The following is a 27,399-nucleotide window of genomic DNA, read 5'->3' on the forward strand; positions in this document are numbered from 1 at the left end:
AGGTTTAAGGGTAGGGGATAGAATATATAGTTTGTCCCGTATAAATATCATTACACCTATGTAGAGTCCCCACAAAGATAGAGAAAGTGAGAGAGAGTGTGTGTATGTGTGTGTGTGTGTAATATGTGTGTGTGTGTGTGTAATATTACCATTACTTCATAGTGACAGTTCATTATAATTTCGTATTTACCTACAGAAAGGCTTGAGTACATGTCAGAATGTTTTAAAGTCGACCTTTTATTGCCCCTTTTTACAAGATAATTTATAATATAAGTACTATATATATTATGTAATAGTGTGTCCCCAGAATGTGTCTGTGAAGTTTCAGCTCAAAATACCCCACAGATTATTAATTATACCATGTTGTAAATGGCCATTTTTGAGTGGAAGGAAAAACATGCTGTTTTTGTGCATGTTTCATTAAATGTAAATGAGCTGCTTGATCCCCGCCCACTTTCCAGAAGAGGGCGGAGCCTTTACAGCTCCTGCCTTGGATACTCTGACAAAAACTAACAAAATATCTGTTTAGTTTTGATTATCATCTCTATCTCAGTCACACACACACTGTAACTGACATTACAGTTCTCCATCATCATGTTGTACCCCGCTCTTTATACGCGAAAATTAGTTTTTACGTGCATATGATATGCATTTTTCACATAATCATAATCACTGCTCTCAGAATAACTTTATTAGCTTTAATAAGAATACATTTCTTACTGTTAAATGCTGTGGAGAGGAGATAAACATGGCCGACTGTGTAAAGCTCATTGAGGGGAGGAGTTATGCTAATAGGCTATATATAAACCAAATAGATCACTAATTATTCTTATTTCTTTTTATTATTTTAATTTATTTTATGTAAAGCACTTTGAATTGCCATTGTATATGAAATGTGCTATATAAATAAACTTGCCTTGCCTATATAGCCTACTGTATATTAAAAGTATTTTTTACAAATTGCAAAGATGAACAGTTTGTTACCATTAGCATCTGTCATTCATGACAACGTTTCCTTTAGAGATTAAAAAAAAAATCAAAGTCAACAAAACTTTAGTCAGCAGAAGACTTGAAATCCTTAAACTCAAGACTTCTAAATCAGTTTTTGCTAAAAATAAATCATGAAGTGTTGAGACTGCAATCACACAGAGACATTTGAGTTTCCTCAGTGTCTGCTGAAGATGCGTCGTCATCTCTCTCTCTCTCTCTCTCTCTCTCTCTCTCTCTCTCTCTCTCTCTCTCTCTCTCTCTCTTCATTTGTAGTTCAGTGTGATGTTAAATTGAATTTGCTATTGGTCAGTCACTGTGAAAGCGGAGCAATTGTGTCGTGTTTTGCCGACTGTGTGTGTGTGTGTGTGTGTGTGTGAGAGAGAGAGAGAGAGAGAGAGAGAGAGTGTGTGACACTGTGAAAACCCTACATCCTGGTAAACCCTGCATTATGGTGACAAAAATGTATGGGAGAGAAAATACAGTTTGTACAGTATAAAAACCATTATATTTATGTAAGTCCCCTAACACATAAAAACACACAAATGTGCGTGTGTGTGCGTGCGCGCGCGCGCGTGTGTGCACGTGTGTGTGTGTGTGTGTGTGTGTGTGTGTGAGAGAGAGTTATATCAGGCAAGAGTGAGTAGCTTGTTATATCACTTTTATGGTTCAGTGATGCTGCACTTTCTCATGGCTGTTCATTTCCCTTTGGCATACAGCTGTAGAAGACACACACACACACACACACACACATGTAGAGAGAGAGAGAGAGAGAGAGAGAGAGAGAGAGAGAGAGAGAGAGAGAGAGAAAGAGAGAGAGAGGCAATAAATGAAAGTGAGCAAGTGAGGATAAACGAGAATCCCCTCGCACTCGTTTTCATCCTCGTTTAAGGATCTGGCAGCAGCGAAAGAGAAGAGAAGACGAAGAATCAAAGCCACGTTTATTCACTCAGCCTCTGTTTGCCAACGTTTCCTTCATCATCATCATCACAGCGCCTGCTCAACACAGAGGTATGGCTCTCTTTATTCAGTAAAATAACTCTTCATTAAACAAAAAAAATATAAAATAGAACAGAACAGTATAGATTAGAATAGTATAGAACAGAATAGAACAGAATAGAATACAATACAATACAATACAATACAATACAATACAATACAATAGAACAATAGAATAGAACAGAGTAGAATAGAATAGAATAAAATAGAATCATGCTTCTTTTCACCTCCTCACGTTGCAGTTTTCCTCTCAGTCGCAGTGAATTCAGGTCAGGACTGCTTTTGTAGACTTTCACCATCCAGAAGAGAAGCACAGATCATCAGAAGAGAAGCACAGATCATCAGAAGAGAAGCACAGATCACCAGAAGAGAACATTTTGTTCAAAGTCTGCTTTCTTGCACCGATGTGTTTTCTTCTTCTGTTTCGTAGTTTACCACAGTGAAATGCAGAGCACTGTTGCTTGTATTAGTTTCACTCCCACCACAGTAGAGCTGCATTGCAGAGGCATGATGGGAAACCTGAACCGTGACAGACAGAGTCATTAAAACTCTATTCAGCTCGAGCACCAGGACATTAATCGTGTGTGAATGCGTCTCGCTTGTGTATTTGATCGCTGAACACGTTCAGTATGATGAGACTTTATCAAAGTGGAGAGAAAGAGATTGTTTTATTCTCTGAATCCACTGTTTACATCCTATGATTTGACTCTGTTGCTCTGAATAGTAAAGCGTGTTGTTGTTTACTATATATAAACTTTCATCATCCAGACCAGATGAGAAGCACAGATAATCAGGACTATATACAGTATATTTTACAGTAATACATTTGACCTTATAACATTAAAATACTGTTATATATATATTTTTTAGTATACTATAAATCTAAATGAGAATTAATTAAATAAAAAATGGTTTATTTTCTTTATGAATTTTTTTTTTCTTTTGTATCATGGGGTATAATGTGACTTCAACATGTTTTCATGATCCTCCTGCTTTTCTGAGGCTTGTTTTGATAACAGATAGTCTATGTGTGTGTGTGTGTGTGTGTGTGTGTGTGTGTGTGTGTGTGTGTGTGTGTGTGTGTGTGTGTGTGTGTGTGTGTGTGTGTGTGTGTGTGTGTGTGTGTGTGTGTGTGGCATCTTGATTTTTTTGTTGAGAACTAGAGCAAAAGTCAGTTAAAAATGTTCAAAGGTTTCTAAAATAGAAAGCGAGCAGCAGTGCTGTGTGTGTGTGTGTGTGTGTGTGTGTGTGTGTGTGTGTGTGTGTGTGTGTGTGTGTGTGTGTGTGTGTGTGTGTGTGTGTGTGTGTGTGTGTGTGGCATCTTGATTTTTTTGTTGAGAACTAGAGCAAAAGTCAGTTAAAAATGTTCAAAGGTTTCTAAAATAGAAAGCGAGCAGCAGTGCTGTGTGTGTGTGTGTGTGTGTGTGTGTGTGTGTGTGTGTGTGTGTGTGTGTGTGTGTGTGTGTGTGTGTGTGTGTGTGTGTGTGTTCTTGTATACAGTATATGGTTTATGAGGACACAAATGTGTATAATGACATGGGTATTACAATGTAAACATGTTTTATTATGAGGACATCTCCTGTGTCCTCATAAACCAAACGGCTTAAAATATATACTAAATATGTTTACTAAATGTGTGTGTGAGTGTGTTTGTGAAAGAGAGCGTGTGTGTTTTGCAGCTTTGATGCAGGTCCTGTGAGGATATTTATTATGTCCTACATTCCCTCTGAATGAAAGGCTGACTCTGGGGAGTTGGTGTGTTTCCATGACATCATGACAGTGTGTGTGAATCTGCATGTGCAGCGAGAAGAGAGAATGAAGCCGGTGTGTGTGTGTTTGTTTATCTTAAATTAATGTTTTAGATTATGTTCCATCATGAGGCAAAGCAGGTGATTACTTCAGGCCACACACACACACACACACACACACACACACACACACACACACACACACACACACACACACACACACACACACACACACACACACACACACACACACACACACACACACACACACACACACACACCACACACACACACACACACACACACACACACACACACACACACACGTATCCCTACTGAAAAAGAAGTGCTCTAAATTGTATTGAATGTGCACTTGTAGTGTACCTCAAATCTTAAACGTATATTTTTAGTAGCCTACACTTTCACGACTCTGAACACACTAAAGGAATTGTAATACTTACAAACTAATTGTAACTGTAGCGTATTATTCAATATTACATTTAAAGTACATTTTAAATGTACTAAATTACAATTACAAATGTGTAATTACAAAAATACACATTTGATTAGAAATGACATTAAAGTATATTTTAGTTTACCACAAATGCGTGTCAGTATATTCGGCAGCACATATTTCAAAGACAATATAAATAATTGTAAAATGCATATTTAAGTGGTTCAAAAAAGCACTTATAAGTTGAACTAATTGCATTTAATATAAATTTAAACTATAATACATTTTCAAATAATTGCAACAAAAAAAACCCCCACTGCATTCAGTTCGCACTTAAGTATACTCTTCTAAAGTATATTATTATTATTTTTATTATTCTTTGATGTACTTCTCTTCCACAAGAGATGCCATATGTTTGTGTGCCAAAGCAATCATGTGTGAAGTTCTTGCTGTTAAACATATTCTCATTTTCTGGCATACACACATTTGTGCTATCCAACATTTTCACGCCAGTCCGCTCTTGGCATTGTGCTGTTTCAGCATACTGTCCATATGGAAGATTTATTACAAAACAGGACAAATCTGTGACATTTACATGAACATTTTACATGACTCATATCTGGACACTTAATAAGTATAAAAACTGAAATGTGAAAGAGCAAAATCAAAGGACAACTGATATGGGGAAAATATGAGGGTAGTGAAAGGAGAACGAGAGAGAGAGAGAGAGAGAGAGAGAGAGAGGTGCATGTTAATCACTGCTCTCTCTCTCTCTCTTACACACACACACACACACACAGAGTTATGGGCTCTTTCTCAGAGCACAAGGGCAGATAATAGATTCTGTGACTCGCATTAATCAAGGGTCACTGGTCGCAGGGACAGGAAATGACAGCTAATCAAACACCCAGCCTCATTCACTCCACTTCACACACACACACACACACACACACACACACACACACACACACACACACACACACACACACACACACACACACACACACACACACACACACTGGAGGCAGAGCGTTTGTTTATTATCCCTCCTCTGAGACGCTGGAGCTGCTGGCTCATTCTGTGAAACGAGTGTTTCCCGCTATAATGTGTTTGTGTTAATAGACTGCATCGTGCCATCTCAGGCTAAATGAATATATTGTAATATGTAATTTATGGATATAATTATGTCTTCAGAAAAAGCAACAGGGTGGATGGCAACAGAGTTGAGTTCAATTGGAGATTTCAATGTTATACAAAGTAAAAAGTGCCTCTTAACCCTCTGGTGTTCCTCACAGTCAAGAGTGACTGACACCTGATGAAACTTTGTTTTCCTCAAGAAAAATCAATGTAACTTATGCCATAATTAAGGTCCATTTTGCCCAATAAAAAAAACAATAAAACAGTATTTTAGATTAAACGGGTGGTATAATGCCTTTTTTACAAGATGTAAAATAAGTATCTGATGTCCCCAGAGTGTGTATGTGAAGTTTTAGCTCAAAATACCCCACAGATATTTTATATAACATGTTAAAGTTGTCACTTTTTGAGGGTGAGCAAAAATGCACTGTTTCTGTGTCTGTCCCTTTAAATGCAAATGAGCTGCTGCTCCGAGGGCGGAGCTTCAAGAGCTCGCGCATTATCAGCTCCTATTACCTCACACGATGATTTCGAAAACTTTTAGTCTTTTATTGTCAAACCGAAGTCAGAAAGATGGAGAGACTCAAGAAGAAGTGACAACATGTAGAAGCAACATTTCTGAATGGTTAGTTGATGAATTGATATAGCTTATGTGTCATTATCTTCTAGTCAATGATTAGCATATTCTGTCTTGATAATCTATAAATCGCGTTCCCGGGGGCGGGGTTTATGTAAATTTTAGGGTTGGTGATGTCACATTGTCACTAGCCCGTTGTAGTCCTTACAATTTCTCCCTTTGCTTTGAACTTTGAGCGTTGTAACTTTGCAGATGTTGTTTATGCTCAAACAGCAACATTACACACTAAATAAAAGTTAGAACAGTGAAATCATAATCAACCACCAATATAGAGATCCCTTTGAAATCCATTTTTTGAAGGCAGATTAGCGCCATCTGGTGAGAGAAAAGACAGAAAAACATGTAATCTTACGGTGTTACCACTAGATGCCTGTATAGCTCTCTATAGAGAGGCTTGGGAATTCCCTAGTAGGTTTTTTAGACAAAATTACTTAATTAATTACTACAAACTAATACTTAAAGTGAGTGACACTGAAGACTGGAGTAATGATGCTGAAAATTCAGCTTTGATCACAAGAATAAATGACATTTTACTATACACATAGAAAACAGTTATTTTAAATTGGAATAATATTTCACAATATTACTGCCTTCACAGTATTTTTGATAAAATAAATTACATCCTAAAAAACAGATTTCAAACTATCTTCAAAGGCTCCATAATGACATCTTTAAAGATATAACAACAACAACCTTTATTTATAAAGTCAAGTCAAGTCAAGTTTATTTGTATAGCGCTTTTCACAATACAGATTGCATCAAAGCAGCTTCACAGTATTAAATTAAAATAATACAACAAAGTTTGTTTCAAGAGGAATTTATTGATTGATAAAATTAAATTAAATATCCCCAAAATATCCCCAACTGAGCAAGCCAAAGGCAACAGTGGCAAGGAACCGAAAAACTCCATCAAGTGACCTAATGGTGTCCTAAAACTCCATCAGGTGCCTTAATGGAGAAAAAAAAAAACCTTGGGAGAACCCAGGCTCAGTCGGGGGCCAGTTCTCCTCTGGCATTGGATATAGGCCGGATTGTAGTTTGAACTGTAGGATTATATGAATGCCTGGCTGAAGAGATGCGACTTTAATCTAGTTTTAAACTGGGAGAGCGAGTCTGAGCAACGAAAAATATCAGGAAGACTATTCCAGAGTTTTGGAGCCAAATGTGAAAATGCTCTCCCTCCTTTGGTGGTTCTGGATATCCTAGGTATGACCAAAAGCCTTGAATTTAGTGATCTTAAAGAGTGCGATGGATTATAGGGCGATAGAAGATCCGTTAAATAGACTGGAGCTAAGCCGTTTAGGGCTTTATAAGTCAGTAGCAATACCTTGTAATTAATACGGAACTTTATAGGTAACCAATGCAGTGATGATAAAATCGGTGTTATATGATCATATTTTCTTGATCTCGTAAGAACTCTAGCGGCGGCATTTTGGACTAACTGTAGCTTGTTTATTGAGGATGCAGGACAACCAGCTAATAAAGCATTACAGTAATCCAGTCTCGAGGTCATGAATGCATGAACTAACTTTTCTGCATCAGAAACTGATAGCATATTACGTAGCTTAGCAATGTTTCTAAGGTGGAAAAAGGCTGTTTTTGTAACATATGAAATATGATTTTCAAAAGACAGGTTGCAATCGAGTATAACACCCAGGTCTTTTACTGTAGAGGATAAAGTAACAGGACATCCTATGATGTTAAAGTTGTATTGTGCGAGGTTTTGTGGGCGGTTTTTTGAACCGATAAGTATTACCTCTGTCTTGTCTGGATTTAATAAAAGAAAATTACGCGTCATCCAATCTTTTATATCTTTAACACACTCTGTCAATTTGGAAAATGTAGCGTTTTCATCCGGCCGTGATGAAATATATATTTGAGTGTCATCAGCATAACAATGGAAACTAATTCCATGTTTCCTTATAATATTTCCAAGTGGCATCATATATATTGAAAATAACAGAGGGCCTAATACAGATCCCTGCGGCACTCCATAGTTTACTGGAGTTATGATCGATTTTTCTCCATTTAAATAGACAAAATGGTAGCGGTCAGATAGGTATGATTTGAACCAGCTTAGTGCTTGTCCTTGAACACCAGTATAATTTTGTAGTCGATCTAAGAGTATTGTGTGATCTATAGTATCGAACGCAGCACTAAGATCAAGTAAAACTAGTATTGAGATACAGCCTTGGTCGAAAGCACATTTAACACAATAAAAATGTATCCAAAGTGCTGTACATAGTGCATAGCAGGACTACACTATAAAAAAAAACAATTACAAATTTCCAAAAGCTAAGGAATAAAAATGTGTTTTCAGAGTAGATTTAAAAATGTCCAGTGAAGAAGCAGACCTCACATGATAAGGGAGAGCATTCCAAAGCTTGGGCCCAACCACAGAAACGGCCCGATCACCCTTTAATTTGTAGCGACTTCGTGACACATTTAAAAGCAAGTGATTTGAAGATCTAAGTGCCCTAGCAGGACAGTATGGCACAATAAGATCACAAATATACCTTGGTGCACAGCCAGACAACGCCTTATAAACAAACATAAGGATCTTAAAATCAACTCGAAACTTAATGGGAAGCCAGTGAAGGGATGCCAAAACAGGAGAAATATGATCCCTCTTTCTAGACCCAGTCAACACTCTTGCAGCTGCATTTTGAACAATTTGTAATCGAGATAGTGAAGATTGAGGAAGACCACAATAAAGAGAGTTGCAATAGTCTAATCGTGATGTTACAAATGCATGAATTGCAACTTCTAAATCTTTACTTGAAAGAAGGTTCTTCAACTTTGCAATAGATCTTAAATGGAAAAAGCTTCCTCTAATAACCGCACTAATTTGTTTATCAAAGAATAGTGAAGAGTCAAAGATCACTCCAAGGTTTTTGATTTGTTTGCATACATTTGTTGAGAGAGGACCTAACTGGGCTTATAAGACATTCACATGAGCCTTACTGTTAAACAAGCAAATATTTAAAGACTAAAAACATGGAAAATTATAGACTGAAGGGAGCATTTTGTGTAACGGGAGGGTTATCGGTGTTATTCAACTGATTCACAGGTTAATTAAAGGTCAGTAGATTGTTTTTTACTATAGCAAAGAGTTTTTACTATAATTTAGAAGTAGAAGTTTTTACTATAATTTCCCCCCTGTTTGACAGTTTGTCATGTTGTTTTCCCGCAGGTGATGGCTGAGGCGGATCTCCTCTCCACACCCCATAATATTCAGATCAGCGAGGTGAGCTGTGACTCGTTCCGCATCACCTGGGAAACGGCCCCTGACGACACGTCACGACTGACGCATTACTTCATCGACCTGAGCCGTAAAGAAGGCAGCGAGCCCAACCGCTTCAAGCACAGAGTCAGTATTATTCTCTTATTCGGCTGTTTAGATCTTACATTTAGATTTTCCTCACAGCCCTTATTTACTGTCACACAACCAGGCCCAGTGGAATTGGTCAACTTATTACGAATTGTCACAAGAACAATAAATTGACGAAAAAAATTGATTAAATACCAGTAAATTGACGAGCGCATGGAGCAAATACCAGTATACCAGTATACCAGTTTGCTCCAAATAATGGAGCAAATACCAGTAAATTGACGAGTGCAAACCTTAGTAAATCTCCTTGCGTGATTCATTTAAATACTTTAGTCCCATAAATTTTCCGTCTGAAAGGGAAACTTCTACAAATGCATATGCAATAAGATAAAAAATAACCCTGTCCATGCCTTTTCAGCACTAATTTATCACTGCGTCTTTAGTAAATCCTGACAGTAGGTATTTAACGTCAAAAGAGGGTTTGCGCTGGAGCAAGCTGTTATTAAATCTGGCCCTTTTTGTCTATTATAAACAGTTTTGGTGTCACGTTTTGATGAAGATGATGATGAGGTGAGACGAAGTGGATCTTTTAGCAGCTTAAACATTTATTCAATAAAATGAAAGTACAATATCCAATACAGAAACAAACGAAACAGTGTGCGTTAAACAATGCATGGCGCTTGCAACACCAAGATCATGAATTCAGTTCTCAGTGAAATTAGCATGCATGATGAACTATTAAAAATGAATGCATTGTGCATTTTCTTTGGATAAAACATCTCCCAAATGCAAAAACGTAGCCGTGAATACCCTCAGATGGGAGATGAGAAACTGACTTATGAAAATACATCAGAAAGTTTTAATTTCGGGTCTGTGCAGCTGCCATTAACCATGAAATATCCAGGTCAGATTGACCAGCAAACCTAATTGCATATGCACATTCTACAATAATTTGCAGGCATGTTCATAACCATAAACAGGAAAAAGTAAAAAAAAAAAAAGTAAATAAATAAAAAAACATCAAGAAAAACATCATAGGTTAACCAGTAACTCAAACTGAACCACAACATAATAAAAGGGTTAGAAGACATATTTTGAATTTCCATGTTTATTTTGAAGTGCTTTCTGCCTGAATAAGGTTAAATTAAGGACAAATATAAAAAGCATGCACTGGCGAGGCAGATGGTGTGTGAAGGAGGGTGGCTGTAGGTGTGTTGGTAATGAGCACATCTGACAGGCCCTTCAGGGGTTACTGTGATGGTCACACAGGAGAACAAGAAACCTGACCAAACACTGCTGTGAGCGGATAATGACCAGGACATGTTTCCTCCTGATAAACACCTGAATCGCAGGACAAACACCCTTTACCAAACAACAGGAAAAACACACACAATTAGGATATTGCTTTGCAAAGAAATCTAATTTAGTACACCACTTCTTTTTGGGGAATCACGCACCTATATATTATTTGTGTGTATTTATCATTTTTATAAATACAATTGCATATAAAAATCTGCAACAGCATTCTAAAGCAACACCTTTTGTAATCTAAAATAATTGTGTCCTCCAATCCCAGGCCATCCAGCCCTTTAAAACAATAAAACATAAATAAAATTACGATATTTCTTTGCAAAAAATCTAATTTAGTACACTATTAATTTCGGGCATCATGCACCTATTCATAAATGTTATAAATGTTGAAAAAAAAATTGTATTTATTTATTTGTTTGTTTGTTTGTTTGTTTATTGGTGAGTCCTCACCACTTGCACATGAAAATCTGCAATAGTGTTTTAAAAAACACCTTTTTAAATCTAAAATAGTCAAACCAGCCCTTAAAAAATATATATATATATATATATATATATATATATATAATTAGGATATTGAATTGCAAAAAAATCCAATTTAGTACACTAGTAATCTGGGGCATCATACTCTTGATTGATTGATTGATTGATTGATTGATTGATTGATTGATTGATTGATTGATTGATTGATTGATTGATTGATTGATTGAAATCTGCACATAGATTTTATCTAAAATAATTGTGTAACACATTTATCAAAGATTCAAATCATTTTCTTGAAAGCTGCATTCAAAGTCCACTTGACAAATTGAAGAAATTCAAAAAAGCCAACACGTGTAAGACTCCCACTGTCAGTGTATTGTGCTGTTCTGCAGCTTTAGATGATTCTGAGCAGTCAGTCAGAACTGAACAGTGTTGGGCCAAGTTATGTTTTAAAGTAATGTGATAGAATATATTGTGTTACTCCTTAAAAAAAAAGAACTAATTGCATTACTTAGTTACTTTTTATGGAACGTAATATGTTACTTTTGCATTCCTTTGTCTTACGTGGGCTGGGCTTGCTGGTTTAAAAATAAATAAATAAAAATAAACACAAAAACAACAAAAGTTCTATTTTTAGTAAATATAAACGCCCTTTCAAACCAAAGGTGACATGAATAAGCCTCAGGCTGAAGGAAATGCTGATGCGCTCAAACCTTTCAGCTGTGCTCCCATTCTGGATTGCAGAAGAAAGTTCAACACTCTTCAGCATTAAAACAAAAAAACAAACACAAATGTGATGTTTATCTAAAGTCATTTTTGCTTATTAGTAAGGTTGAATTGGGTCATTGAAGGTCTGCAACAAAGACACTGGTTAATAAAGTGAGATTAAATACATAAAGTATATTTGTGTAATTTAACATTGAATTATTGCAGGTTTGTGTAATATTCTCAGTTTGTAATGCATACAGTAAAGCTGCTGTCTGTCAATAAATGGCAAAACAAAGTAACTTGCGCTACTTTTGTGAATTTAACTCTTTCCCCGCCATTGATGGAATTTCCTGTGTTTTCGCTGTTATACGGTAGGGGGCGCTATTACACATCTTCTGAACGAGTACTGAATCTCCGGATCAAAAAACACAGGTGAAGAAGAAGCAGAAACCAGGATATGTAATCATATGTAATCATATGCAGACGTAAAATATCGCGATCATCAACATTAAAGGATAATTCCGGTATTTAACACCTTGAGTCTATTTTGTAGTTTGTTTTGGATGAACTAGAGTGGTGGACACAGAGATGTTGACGATTGGTCCTGTCTCGACTTTTTGACTCGTTTAGACTCGCCTTTGACCGCTTCAGAGTGGCTGTCTATGGGCATGCACGAACATGTCCTTAAAACAACCCTTAACGTTCGTTTTCAAAACTGTGCAACTCACCGAGTGGTTAACGTTAGTGGTGTTCATTGATGATTAAAAACAAATAATTTTTTCAGATACCTCACAACCGTGTATAAACTTCAACTTAATATTTGAGTCTGAAGCGTTAGCACACTCCTGACTACTTGATGGCGACAACCACTTTGCCGTACAAGGGAGACTCACCCTCTTACCCATTCAAGTGAATGCATGAAAATCCCAAAAAGAAAGCATGAAGCTTGAATAAAACAGAAAACTTTTAACTTTTTTTGTTCTGTTCTTTCTTTTGATACATTGCATGTTCAGATATTAATATACAAGAAGATATTCTGGGGGCCATGACATTTTTGTGAAAATTATCAAAAACGTTGACTTGGCAACAACAACAAAAAAAAATGCTGGCGGGGAAAGAGTAAAAGTAATGCGTTACTTTACTAGTTACTCAAAAAAGTAATCTGATTACTTTACTCGCATTACTTACAACACTGGAACTAAGTAAATGTATAACTTCATTGTGTTCAGTTTTTGCAAATTCTTGCTGACAAAATAAAGCTATAATGTAGGAGTATTGCTATCTCTCTTGCACTCGATGGTCGCCAGAAATAAACTGCTGCTGAAATTACATCTGATTTTGCCAGGACTCTAATATTTCCTGTGCGAGTGGAAGGAAAGGACTTGCATAAGGGGTTGCTATGGTTATTGCCCCTCTGAGCATTTCATAATTGGTTCTGCTTGTCAAAAACTCGAGCCTCCACAACAAGAGTAATTAGCTGTGATAGAGCTCTTACATGTGAGAGGAAATACGTCACGCTTTAGTGAAGTTTGAAAATGTCTTTCACCTTTGACCGAGTCGTCAGAAAACACTGACGATGTTAAATCTGCAGGTGTTATATTCTCATATATTTTACTATTGTTTCACTTCTTAGACAATTAGTGTTTCCAATGATTCATTTTATAGGTAACCAGATAAAATGTTATAAGTGATAATTGTCTAAGCAGTGAAACAATAGTAAACATTTATGAGAAGATAACATCTGCAGATTTAACATCCAGTTTGTATCTTTATTATCAAACTTTGTTTTGTATCGACACTATAAATAAAATATTAGGCAATACTGTAGATTAGAATTTTTTAAATTTTTTTTATAATAAACAAATGACTCTTAAAAAAGATAATTCTTTTCAGTGCTTCTCATATATACAATAATCAGTTTATTTTTTGTTCATGGCCATTTTCAGTCTCTGTGAATGATGCTGACTTCTTCTAAAAAATTACTTTTTTCATTTATAATTCATTTTTAACTCAAAAACGTCCAGCTATCCTGTTATTTTAGTATTATTTATATGCTAGTATAGTATTTATTTACATTTTAAATGAGCTTCATTTTTTCATTTTAGTTTAAGTTTTAACATTTTTATCTGCTTTTGCCATTTTTTGTTACTTAAAGGTACACTATGTAACTTTTGGCCCTCTAGCGGTTAAAAAACGAAACTGCATGTATTTTGCAGATGAACATTGTTGTGGTTGTGCTTCGGCTCTGTGTGGCCGCGGATGAATATGGTTATTATACTGCTCATAAAACATTCACTAATATTCTTCAGAGATATAATCAGTTCAGATGAAAGGATCTTAAACTGACCAGCTGAAGACGTTACTGTAGTTTTACCCATTAAGACGTGGTACTTCCTTTAAAATAATCTCCAGCACAACAACCATAATGAGATGATCTTCACAATAGACAATGCTTTACAGAGAGAGACAGATTACACTTTATCTGTTCAATAAAACACTTACTCTCCTGTTGAGTTATAAAAACACCATTATCTTTTACATTTCAAATCCCTCAGTTCTCCATCTCTGAAGAGCCAAGCTGATGTTGATTCTTGTTTTATTACGAGCTCCTCTGTACACACACACACACACACACACACACACACACACACACACACACACACACACACACACACACACACACACACACACCCACACACACACACACACACACACACACACACACACACACACACACACACACACTCAGGATCTGATGTTGATTCTTGTTTTATTACGAGCTCTGTCTCGTTCTCTTTTCTCCAGCAGACTCTCCTCTGTTCACACACACACACACACACACACACACACACACACACACACACACACACATACACTCACTCAACTAACCGCTGCCACTCCGACACTCCGACACTCCCACACCAGACACACACACACACACACACACACACACACACACACACACACACACACACACACACACACACACACACACACACTCCCACACCAGACACGCGTCAAAGTAGCCAGAGCAACTTTACCTTTATTTACTGATATGACGAGACACACACGAGCAAATTACATATATATATATATATATATATATACTCGAAAACCATCCCAAAAGCTCGAAAATATAAACACACTTACCATAGTGAATCAGAGTAAGACAAAAACACATTTAGAAAGAAGGATTGATGATGTAATGTCTCATTATTTAAATGTTGTTAATTTTGAACAAAAAGTGTTCAAACTAATATTTCTATTTAGCTTTCATTTATTTTTATTTCAGGTTTAGTAATTTTAGTACTTCAACTTACAGCTTTCGAGTTTTCTAATATTCATATTTACTTTTATTTCAGCTTTATTTCATGAACAAAACAAATTTTAATCAGCTCTATTTTTTTGTTTTAGATAACAATAACAACACTGTAACTAATTAATCAATAATAAGCTGACTTGCTAGTGACTGACCTAAACTGTTCCCTGTGTGTCCATTAATTATCCAGTCATAGTCCCACCAATTGTCCATAAAACAGACAATAAAAAGTATTTCTTGTCCAATATTGATGTTTCAGCTTGTGTTTCAGAGTCGTGTTTCAGTCTCTGACACCCGCTCTGGGTAAGTTACAGTTCTGCTGGCTCAGGAGGCTTAAGGCTTCCTTCACAATTCACTCTTGACAAGCCATTTCGCACCTTTTCTTCTCAACATGCTTTTTTTAACCCAGCTGACTGAGCAGATCTAAAACATCATCCCAAACACAACAAACTCACGCAGAAACATGCGCCTTGTTGCTATGAGACAAATGAAAAGTGAAATTAATATGTTTTAAATATCCAACATGTTTGACCTTCTCTGGCTGGATGCAATCATAATCTGAAGATGAAAAAATGTGAGTCTTTGCTCATCACACACTATCTGTCAGCTCACACTGGCTCTAGACTGTAAATCATGGCAAAAGTCTGAGCTAAAGTTGTGTAATGTATTCAACAACCTCAGTCACGAAGAGTTAAATATGACTTGAATATTATACTGAGTAATTATTCAGATTGATAAGGTTTGGAATTAGAAAAATGCACTTGGAGTTAAAATAATTATGTAAACAGTCTACATTTCAGTCTTTCTACTCTATTTCATGTTTAATTCAGTGTGTTACTTGCCATTTCTTTGTGATTATTTGTGAAATTTACTAGTAATTTCTTAGTGAAATATTTTTCACTGTAGTTTTCTGCATCTGGTATGTCCGTAATATGTAATGTTAAATTCGGCATGTAATGGAAGTTGCGATAGCCTTTTCTCCCTATCCGGCTTCTCAAACAAGAACAAATGTGGGCGGGGCTTGATTTTGTCTGTGGGGATTTGATTGGATGGTTGTGGTTTGCTATTGGTGGATCTGATGTGATTGACAGGTTGCCCCGCCCTCGTCATCAGAGAAGAGAAGAGATGCTGCAAGAGGGAGGGGAAGATCTTCTGATTAAAATATTTATGAGGGCACATCAATTTATAAATAATAATAATTATGTACATGGATAAATCAGATTTTTAATTAATTATATACAGTATATTTTTTTTTAATTACTTAAAGCTGCAGTCTGTAACTTTTTTGGGTTAAAAATGATCCAAAATATTTTTTTGAGCAAGTACATAACCAGCCAGTGTTCAATACTCTCTGCTTGCCGTAGCTCGATTCAAAATGGTAAGCTTGTAATAATGTTTTTAATTCCAGTGGTACTGGTGGATTTCCGCGGGAAATTCGAGCATGTCTTTGCGTCATTACGTCACATCTGTACACATAAAGAAGAGTCTCGGCAAGTATGAGTGTGAGGATGTTGGAGATGGAGATTTATAACCTTTTCTCACAGCACTTGATATAATTAAACTTATCAATTTGATGGCGGATCCAGAAAGGTTCAAACGACAATCACCAGTGACAACTGCAGATTCACTCGTTGTAAAATGCAAAAAACTTCGGACTTCGGAGCGACTACAGAAAAAAAAAGACTGCAACCGACCCATGCGAAAACAAGGACAAATATCGGAAGGGCATTAAATGTCACGCAATGCCAATGCTGATTAACATTAACAATTTGAGAACAAAGTATAATTTGCACGGTTTGACGTGATATGATAAGTGATCGTTAGATTTAATCAGCATGATTTACTGCAATGCTTTTTTCCCCTTAGTTGGTCAGAACAAAAGTGGATGTTACTTGTTCCGACGACATATTCCAGTGAAAATTCTTATGTTGGTCATACTTCAAAAAGTTGAATCTGTGATTGCGAATGCCATATCCACACCGGCGCGGCGACTGACAGTCGCACGTTCTCCTCAAAACATTAATTCATCAGCGCTGTGCCATGCCGAGGCACAACCCACGTAAAGTTGATAATTCCGCGAATAACTGCAATTGCAGATTTCGAACAGAGATGGCGACAAAGAGGAAAAACTACGGACTGCAGCTTTAATTACTTAAAATAAAATAAAAATTATAATACCCCACACACACACACACAATTTTGATTTCATGGTGAATTTAAGGCTGCAGGGGTCGAACAAACACAAACAGTCGACTCTTGTAAACCCATGGTTGGTTATTCTCTTGAAAGCAGAACAAAAACCCCGTAGGCTAAGAAATCTGACGGCGCCCTCTGGTGTTTGTCTTTTCAGGATGTTCCCACCAAGCTAGTGGCTAAAGCAGGACCTTTGCCGATGTCTGTGAGAGGCCACTGGTTCCTGAGCCCTCGGACGGAGTATTGTGTGGCAGTGCAGACCGCCATCAGACAGCCTGACGGAGACTATCAAGTGTCTGAGTGGAGCCAAGTGGTGGAGTTCTGCACCGGGGGTAAGCAGAGACAGGCTAACTGATGTTTAAAGGTGCTGTATGTAACTTGTCTACTAAAGCATAAAAATACCATAATATGTTCGCAACTTCGCATATATTTAGTTCCTATACTCGTTTCTCTGAAAACACTTCAACAGCCAGTTATTTTACTTTTTATTTTACACGTTCCGTGTTGTCAGTCGGTTTCTGTTTTGGACTGTGTGACTCCACCCATTGCCAGTTCAGCCAATAGTATTTCGACACCATGGGATGCCAGTTGGCGGGAAACACAGCGTATCGCAGCCAGGGAAACGAGCAAACAAACTGTGTCAGAGATCGCAGATTCCACACAACCTAAAAAGCCTCGATATCCATCTAAAAATCTCTATGAACGAGAGCATATTAAAATGCAGATAAGTCAACTCATTAACTTGCAGTGTGTAAGTCTCCTCGGCTTTTGTTGTCAATTGCGTCGCTCCTGTTGCGTGTCCTCAAACTGGCAACCCGCATGAGCGTCGAGTCTGAGGAGGAGGGGGAAACAACGGTCTCTGATATATTTTGAATTTGGACTGCAGTACCCATTTCGACCACTAGCTGTCATTCTTACAGTCAGCACCTTTAAATGTGTGTGATGTTTTCAGTGTTACAAGGCTTTCATCAGAGACAACTGTAAAGATACTAGGATCTTAAAACGAGTAAACGCTGTGACTCTGTGGTGCTTTCATATCATTTGTCTGTTTGTTTCAAGTGGTACTCACTGCAGAGTCAAATGACGACCAGCTCCTCCTCTCTGGAGCTCTAGCGAGGAGGAGCTACATGCTCCGCCCATTTGCTCTGCAGTGAGCAGCTTCTGTTTGTTTGAGCAGCACAGCAACAGGCTCAACCAATGGGGTAAGTTTGGGGTAGGGGCTAAGTTTGTCCAACCAATGGCATACAGCGGGAGGCTTGGGAAACCTGTTCAGAAACAATTGTAATAGTTGATGCATTGACAAACTATAACAATTGTAATAGTTGATGCAAAACTGATGCATTGACATCACTTTCCTGCCGGATCACACTCCCTCAGCTGGACTGAGTGGCAGAAGAGCTGTTGAGTGACTGGAGTTAATAGGCAAAACTGCGAAAACACGAGTAGAACAAACAATATGAGTTTAAACTAAAGGTTGGACTCTATATAGTGTTCCTTACAACTTACCAAAGATCCAGTGATCCACGGATATTGACATGCCGCCAGGAATCGTGTTTCCTGACATTTATATGAGCCTGATTTCAACACCGGGGAAATACATAAAGCAAATTTGCCTGAGAACGCTTTATCTAAATACAATATAGGCAGATCTAAATCCGGATGATCCCTGACATCAATGTTATATATATCATCATATCGTCCAGCACTGAAACTTGTATAGTTTTTTGTCAGTGTTTATTTAAAAACATCCAATTATGCAGAATATATGATGGTAAATATTTAATTGATGAGTTGTCAATATAATAGGCTATATAGTGTATGATTTTACCCCAAAAACTGCAAATCCAAATCGCAGCGATCCATTTGCTTCTCTGTTCTGTAGCTTTCGGCAGTCTGTATAATATATATAATAAATCTCATACCTCAGATTTCTTGTCAAATCTATTTGAACAGTCAAACTCAAAGCTCTTTCCCGTTTTAGATGTGTTGTGTGTTTCACGCTGAAAACCAATGATGCCACTCAGTCTTTCTGCCTCTCAGTGTGTGTAACCACAGTCACTCCAGCCGACGGTGACGTCACACACATACACCCTATATCTGCACCTCTAGAGGCACAGAAATCACACACTGCAGCAGAAGCACTTATGTTATACTCATAAATCATGGTTGTTAATGTGTTTTGTGCAGATTATGCCATGGATCATCTCCAGCAGCTGTTAGATAAAGCTCAGGCCGCTGCTGGCCGGCCGCTCAGGTTCTCCGTGTTTTACCGCAATCAGAGTCCTGAATACTTCCAGTATGTGAGGTTAGTGTCATCGATACTGCTTTCTACATCTACATCTTTCCTTGACAGCTCTGACTCCATTGATTTTTGATCTGCCACAAGTCTTCGGGATTTGAGTCTTTGACAAAAACGTGATTTTCTCATCTTTTTGTTCAAAATGTTGTTTTTGTTTGTTTGTTTTGTTTAAAAGCTGAGGATCTGTTCTTTCTTTTAACATATTGCACGTTCAGATATTCGTACAACAAAATATTCTGGGGACCATGAAAAAATGTTGTAAAAATGATCAAAAATGCTGGCAACTTATTTGAAAAAAGCTGGCGGGGAAAGAGATAAAAAGTTGCTTAAAACTGACATTTATGTCTGGCTTCATTCTGGACTGCACTTAGGTCGTGTCTGAATCCACTTTTGCTAGTTTAATGACGGGAAAAATGGTCGGTGCTCCCGGCGCATGGTCTAAAAGGGTTTTCTCTATTCTCTTAATGATAATGGGTGTTTTTTGGGCTTTACGTGCGTTAAACCAATCAGAGTCTCGTCTCCCATTCCCTTTAAAAGCCAGTTGCGCTCACGCCATGGCGGATTCGCTATATATATATGGCGGAATTTGATAGTGGAAAGACTGAACGCTTCTCTAGCGAGGAAACGGATCTGCTCGTGCGAGAGGATAAAGCTATGTGTGTGTGTGTGTGTGTGTGTGTGAAGTTAAAGCTCAAGCAGACCATCTACAGGATAAGCCAGATTCCCCCATATCTTTATGTACACAATAATAATCTTTTACATTGTAATCCTTTTATTTTTTATATTTGGCATGTGCATGTAATAAGCAGAGTGTGTGTGTGTGTGTGTGTGATAAGCAGAGTGTACGCGTGTTGTAGACCCGGCTATAGGCTCACATTACTAACGCGCTCTTTAAATAACAAAGAAATACTGCGCCAAGTTTCAGTTGGTCAATGGCTCAGTCTATTTCAGTTCCTCAAAATAGCAACGCACCAACAATGCGCCAGAACACACACCTCGTTTTCAGACCAGCAGCACATGGGCGCACATGCATTTGCTATTTAAATAACGTGGCGCAGGACGTGAAAATGATAACTGTGTCAGGCTGAAACTAGCAAAACACACTCGCGCGTCTGGCGCTACATTGCACCAGGTGTATGATCGGTCCCTTAAGGTCTAGCTAGTTAGCATGGCCCTGTTAGCACTTGCTTGTAGATGCTAGATCTAGATTTTTAGATTTATAAAGTTTAATATATGGTCCCCCCATTCTTGAAAGCTTTCATTAAAGCTATAGACGACAAAAATGCAGCGAGTGCTTATAATAAACAGAACATTAACGTCCATTGGTGTGAACGCTAATATAGTTACCATTATTATCATTTTTGGTGTGAACGGGCCTTAAAACTAAGCGCTGCCCTTAATTTTTTTCACATTGAATATCCTGTTTTACTCTGGAATACGTCACATTTTGAGATTAAAATGGGTTGCGAATGCAATGTGCGATGAAATTGAAGTAGCGACATATATTTTCTTCCATATTATGATGAACATTCGAGTGAAAGGAATTAATAAGAAAAAAAGCAGGGCGGGGAGTGGGTTCTGTGCAACGGTTGACTGAACGGAGGCAGATCTGAATGCAGTGGATTGTTAGACAGTCACAGTTTAAGCAGACTAGATGATTGGAGTTCAGTATGGAAGTTTGTTTCTGCCACAGAATAAAAAATAAAAAAGATAATTGCGACTTTATATCACGCAATTCTGTCTTTATTTCTCAGAATTGCATGATACAAAGTCGCAATTGCGAGTTATAAAGTCAGAATTGTGAGATAAAAAGTCGCAATTACCTTTTTTATTTTTTATTCTGTGGCAGAAACAAGCTTCCATCAGCATACGTCACCTGAGAGAAGTCTGTCGCTTCACTGGAAGTCTGAGTTATGACATTTTTACAAACTTTACATGAACAAAAAATAAAACATATGCACTAGGGGTGTAACACTCCACAATCATGACGGTTCAGTGAGAACCTTGTTTTTTTAAATCAGCTGGGGGTAGAAAACTAAACACAAAATTGCTTATTTTTTCTTTTCTTTTTTTATTAAACAGTGGATTATTGAACAAATTGTGTCTCTCTCTTTAAATAAATTCAATTATAATTAACATTTTCTTAATGATAACAAGATATATCTCAGCTAAACTATATGTAGGGAGCCCTTTCTTGCACATTACTAATATTAAAGATTACAATTAACAACAGAGCCCAAAATATTAAATTCAGTTGCTATACATTTTTTAGATGTAATGTCAACACTAAAAAAAAAACAAAAAAAACACGTAAACTGCACATGAGGGAGGTTTTGCATTAACTTCTCCAATTCAATGTTTTGAAATATAATCATTTACACAGTTACTGACATAACTTGTTTTCCTGACAAATTTGTTTAACATATATTAAACTAATTAAGACATTAACAAGTAAAGTAAGTGAATATAAGCTAATATAGTGCATGCATAAAGAAAAATTCATTTCTCTGGTGAACTAACATGCTGTGGACACTAAATGACTTGCCTGAGGTAAATGTACTGTGAGATATTATTCTCAAGCTGTTTTAATGATGTCTTTCTGCATTTGAAACACCAGTCGAGAGATTGCAAAGCATATCTATGCGTAGTTGTGCTGCATCTCAATTCGCTCTCTTATACCACACCCTAACAACAGTATCTACTGTGTTTGTGAAGAAAAAGTGCATACTTTTGAGTGTGTAGCAGAAGAGTAGACAAGCTTTGGGACATACTATCACATCATACAATAGTGTCTTTAACTGTTGCTCTCTGTCACGTCCTGTCACGTAAACTGACCTGTCAATCATCTTGTCAAAGATAAAATCCTCCACTTTTAATTTAATTTAATTTCCTACTGTATCGTAGAGAAATGCAGAAGCACGTTGATCTGCAGTCGCGGGTATTTCATGCGGAGACTCTCCTCATATTCATGCATAATGATGCATTTAAAAGTTAATGGCCAAACGGATCTTTAGAAAAGCCCACATTGTTGTTGCAGATGAAATATAACACGGATAACATTAAATAAATATTTTTTATCAGCTTAAATGTTGATTATTAGTCACTCAAACCCCTTTTATCTACACGTCTGTTTCGCACATCCGCCATATTTTGTAGTTTTCTGAACGCTTCTTCCTCATGTTTGTAGTTCTGAACTGAATCTTCCTCCAAAGCGCAATGGGTTGTGGGCAATATTAGCTTTTATAGTGAGCACGGATCCACACTTCGGAAATAGTAGAGCATCCGGGGACTTCTTGCATACTCTCTTCAACATGCTATGCTTTGGGACACACTTATTCTAATTGCACATACTCTTTAGGATGGACAGTATGGACACTGAGACGTCGGGATAGTCTATTCTTCTTCTTCTGCACTTTTTTCCTGTTGTGGCGGTTAGCAAACAGCGTTGCATTACCGCGAGTGTGGATCGTCTGTGACTGATTGTATTCGTTGTCTGACTGTGTGCACCAAACCATGACTTCCGTACCGTGACAGTTCGGGACGAATGCATGTACCGTTACTTACACCCCTAATATGCACTGATAATAAGATCAATAAACATGCAATAAACGTGTAAGAAAGGGTGAATTTTCATTTCATGCCGACTTTAGTGTTGTATTATTGATTATTCTCTCCATAGATCGGTGTGTGGAGGAGCAATGCTCCCATCTTTCAAAGACAACAGTGGAAGTCACTAGCCTGGCTAACGTCAGACCTCTTTCTCATTGAGACGTGGTCTGGGAACCACATGTTCATTTTCTCGTATTTGAGGCGTGGTTTACGAATGCCCAGAGCCGTTTATTGGGCGCTACGAATGTCTATCAAATGCGCCTGTACATAGCTCATAGCCAATCGTTTCAATTATACCAGATGACATATGTAGAGCGACAAATTCGACGAGGAAGAAGACGATGGCTGAAGAAGACTAAACTACTTAGAACACTATCTAAGGCTGCATCGAAAGGTAACTTCGCGTCTGCTGCCATGTTGGATCCATAGATATAAACAAACTGCTACGGTGTGTCGCATAGACGTCGTCATCGTCTTGCTGCTCCCTCCCCGTTCTGTGATTGGTCCCCTCGCTGAGGCGAAAATCTGGTCCATGGTATCCAGGCTGCCTAGAAGCGTGAATAAAATCGCGCTGCGCTCAAGGCAGCATGGGGAAACCCAGGCTAGGAAGTCACAGCTTTTTTTGTAAACAAATATTATACTTGGCCTATATAATTCCTAAAAAAGTGGGTCGCAACTTGATGACCATGGGGAAATGTGGGTCCCATGGCCAAACGAGTTGAGAACCACTGTTATAAAGCTATTCAAAACATCATTCAATGTAAATTGCGATAATCGTATTAATCGCAATTACAATTTCAAAGGAATAATCGACTATTATGATTTTGGTCATAATCGTGCAGCCCTGGTTACACCCCTAATACGCACAGATAAATTGTTCACAATATGCATTCTGTAAAAAAAAGGGTGAATTTTCATTTCATGCCGACTTCAGTTTTGACATTTATGATTTAGTGTTGTATTACTGATTATTCTCTCTCCATAGATCAGAGTGTGGAGGAGCAATGCTCCCGTCTTTCAAAGACAACAGTGGAAGTCACGGCTCGCCGATCAACGGAAAGCTACGCGGCGTCTTCCTCAGCTGCAACACCGAGTTCGACACCGGCCTCCCTCCGAAAGACTCCCCGTACGGGCCGTTACGCTTCCAGATCTCTGCCGAACGTCTCCTCAACCCGAGCACAAACCTCTACTTCGCTGACTTCTACTGCATGTACACAGCGTACCACTATGTGGTGCTGGTGCTGGCCCCTGTTGGATCGGAGGGGGACGACTTCTGCAAGACCCGGCTTCCACGACTGGACCTAACAGCCAATCCCTTCCTGACGTACGCGACCGGAGACGTTCCCGTGTTCTGTCACGCCAGCGATGTGATTCTGGAGGTGTTGTTCACAGAGCCTTTGCTTCTGGAGAACGGGATCCTGGCTCAGATCAGTGGCCGTCCGCAACTCATGAGCCTCTCCACTGCCAACGCCAAAAAAGACCCGAGCTGTAAGGTGTGCAATATCAGTGTGGGACGCTGAACCGCACTGGGAAAAAATATTGTTGGTTTAACTTAAAAAAGTAAGTTACCTGGTTGCCTTAAAAATGTTGAGTTGATTGAAATAAAAAAATTTAGTTAATGCAATGAAGGGTTTATTTTAATCAATAGAAACTCAAAATATTATGTAATCTGAACCACATTATCTAAATTGATTTGACAAAAGATAAAAAGTTGTGATAACAAATAATAAAAACATTTTTTTACAGTGTGTGAATGCATGCTGTCATATAAAGTGCAACCGGGAAAAAATGGACCATCACTTGCTGTGATTTGGAAATGGACGTTATCATCAGAAGCCGGATAAACATTCACACTGTGGGATTTGTTCTGGAACATGCCAAAGGTTTTCACAAAAAGAGGAAAGAATAAATAATGAGAACTGAACGAGATCTTGGTCTGATAGACTCGCCACTTGTTATGAAACCGAGCCATAAGGCCTGTGAGTCAACGGCTCAGAGCTTAAAGGGACAGTTCACCCACAAAGGGTTCATCTTTTACTCATCATGTCTTTTATTGAAAGTCTTCTGAGGCCATGTGATAGCTTGTATGAGTCAGTCTCCGCTATAAATCCACTTCTTTAAAGGTATAGTTCACCCAAAAAATGAAAATTATCTCATGATTTACTCTCCCTCATGCCATCCTAGGTGTGACATTCTTCTTTCAGCCAAACACAATAAGAGTTATATTAATATCCTGACTCTTCCCAGCCTTATTATAGTAGTGATAAACTCTATGACAGACATTAGCAGATTTATAATGGGAGTACCTGAGATTTTGAAGCCCAAAAACGCATGGCTTTGCTTCAGAAGGCCTTTATTGACCACCTAGAGTCGTATCGATTATTTTTATGATGGATGGATGCGTTTCTTTGGGCTTCAAAATCTCAGGCACCATTCACTCCCATTATAAATCTGGGAAGAGCCGGGATATTAATATAACTCTTATTGTGTTTGGCTGAAAGAAGAAAGTCATATACACATAGGATGGCTTGAGGGAGAGTAAATTATAAGATTATTTTCATTTTTGGGTGAACTAAACCCTTTAAGACTAATCATGTGTAAACTAATGAATTATGTAAGTGAGTATCTTTTATTTTTATATTAAGTTATTTGAGGTGTCAGAGTCTAATCCCTGGTTTTGAACCATCTGTAATCAATATGAATCTCATGAGTATTTGTGTCTGTTGAAAAATATATAAATGTTAAATTAATTGTACAGAATGCTTTAACAAAATAAATAAATAAAACACTTCTGAAACTTCTGCATGTTATTTTTGCATGTTGTTTGTGTGAGAATGAATGTCTTTCAGTTCAGCTCTCAACAAGGACAGTAGTCATTATGAAACATAAAATATTGGAAAAAGCTTATTAAAATGTGGTAGGCTACTCCTTAACCGAAAATGTTCCGTCATGTTTCCATCCACACGTTTTTATCCGAATTAAGTGATATCGAATGAAAAATGCCTTATGGAAACAGTAAAATTCGATTGAATTTCATGAATATCGACTCAAATGAAATACGTTCGGTCTCATCGGATTTTATGTTGATCGATATACGGCTTATGCGATAAACGCTGATGGAAACGTTATTATTGACGGATTTTTTTAGCAGTGATTTTGACAGATTAGGCTACACAAATAGTGATGTATTGTAACTTTTTAACTGTTATTCTCACTCATGTCCACGTGGTGGCGAGTGCGCTCTTGTTTACTATCAAGTTAATGGTCAATGAATCGTCTTTCTGCGGTTGAAACACTGATTAAGCGATTACTTGAGAGACGTGATATGGATTTCGGTAAGTTGGACTGTATATTTCAACATATTTTTTATGTTCATTCATATTTATTTCGTTCTATAACGTAGTAAAGAGGAAGGAATTGATCGCGTTTGCTCGCTTGAACTCAGGCGCTAGCCTAGCCTATCTCTCGCGCCACATCAAAAAGCGCCAAAAATTGTTTGAATTTTGCGATAAAATACACCGAATTTGAAAGCTGAGACTTTGTTTCATATCACAAGTAACAATGCACAAAGCTTATTGCGATTTATTGGACAGACATTCATGATGAAACCTGAAAAGTGACGCACAGATTCTGTTCAACTTTCTCTTCATCAATAAATAAATGCATAATAGTCTATTGTCCTGTAAGTTCGTGAATAAAAATTATAATGTGTACAAAAACCGAGCCTATTAAAGTGCTTATTATCATTAAAAAGTTAAAATTAAAATGACCGGTAGGATAATTATAGATTATGATGGAATTTTTATGACCCTGGCTGTCAAAATGGCGCGACCTTTGGATACATTCACATATCTTTGCTTCTGAGTCACGTGTCAAAGCAGTGGCGGAGAATAAACTGAATAAAGCATATCAAATGCAAGAAAAAACAAGTGGAAAACAGCCTGAAATTGTTTATGATATATTTAAAGCTTTATATATTCAGTTAATGTCAGTATTCCATAATGTGAGCCATCAAATCAATGATGTGGTTTCAAAGCCTCTATGGTAATATTTGATAACTGAGAGCGTCTGCATGTAATCTGATCAGGACTGATTATGAACAGGCCATTTATAATCAGTCTGAACCATGGTCTGAACAAACACTGATCTCTCTGTCTCTCTGTCTGTCTGTCTCTCTCTCTGTCAGT

The 27,399-nt window shown here is 37.6% G+C and overlaps 1 protein-coding gene across 2 annotated transcripts; it reads left to right on the forward strand.

Moving 5' to 3' along the window:
* The first annotated feature begins 1,655 nt into the window (after positions 1-1,655).
* On the forward strand, positions 1,656-26,003 carry phyhip (phytanoyl-CoA 2-hydroxylase interacting protein). Of its 2 annotated transcripts, XM_082188806.1 has the most exons (6): positions 1,656-1,998; positions 9,156-9,332; positions 17,462-17,636; positions 19,492-19,609; positions 24,198-24,772; positions 24,959-26,003. In XM_082188806.1, the coding sequence occupies exons 2-5, from the start codon at positions 9,159-9,161 to the stop codon at positions 24,730-24,732; spliced, it is 1,002 nt and encodes a 333-aa protein (XP_082044932.1). In that variant the 5' UTR covers positions 1,656-1,998; positions 9,156-9,158; the 3' UTR covers positions 24,733-24,772; positions 24,959-26,003. The 2 variants fall into 2 exon arrangements, with proteins under 2 accessions (XP_082044932.1, XP_082044931.1); XM_082188805.1 differs by having other exon boundaries at positions 24,198-26,003.
* The last annotated feature ends 1,396 nt before the right edge of the window (positions 26,004-27,399 follow it).

The sequence above is a fragment of the Leuciscus leuciscus genome (assembly GCF_965113295.1).
Source record: "Leuciscus leuciscus genome assembly, chromosome: 13".
Lineage (NCBI taxonomy): Eukaryota > Metazoa > Chordata > Actinopteri > Cypriniformes > Leuciscidae > Leuciscus > Leuciscus leuciscus.

What these genes read in the sequence shown, in the direction of transcription:
- phyhip (XM_082188805.1), top strand. Translation starts at nt 9,159, where the DNA reads ATGGCTGAGGCGGATCTCCTCTCCACACCCCATAATATTCAGATCAGC. An exon ending in GGTGGAGTTCTGCACCGGGG is followed by an intron (nt 17,637 to 19,491) that starts GTAAGCAGAGAC and finishes TGTTTTGTGCAG; the next exon opens with ATTATGCCATGGATCATCTC. An exon ending in GAATACTTCCAGTATGTGAG is followed by an intron (nt 19,610 to 24,197) that starts GTTAGTGTCATC and finishes CTCTCTCCATAG; the next exon opens with ATCAGAGTGTGGAGGAGCAA.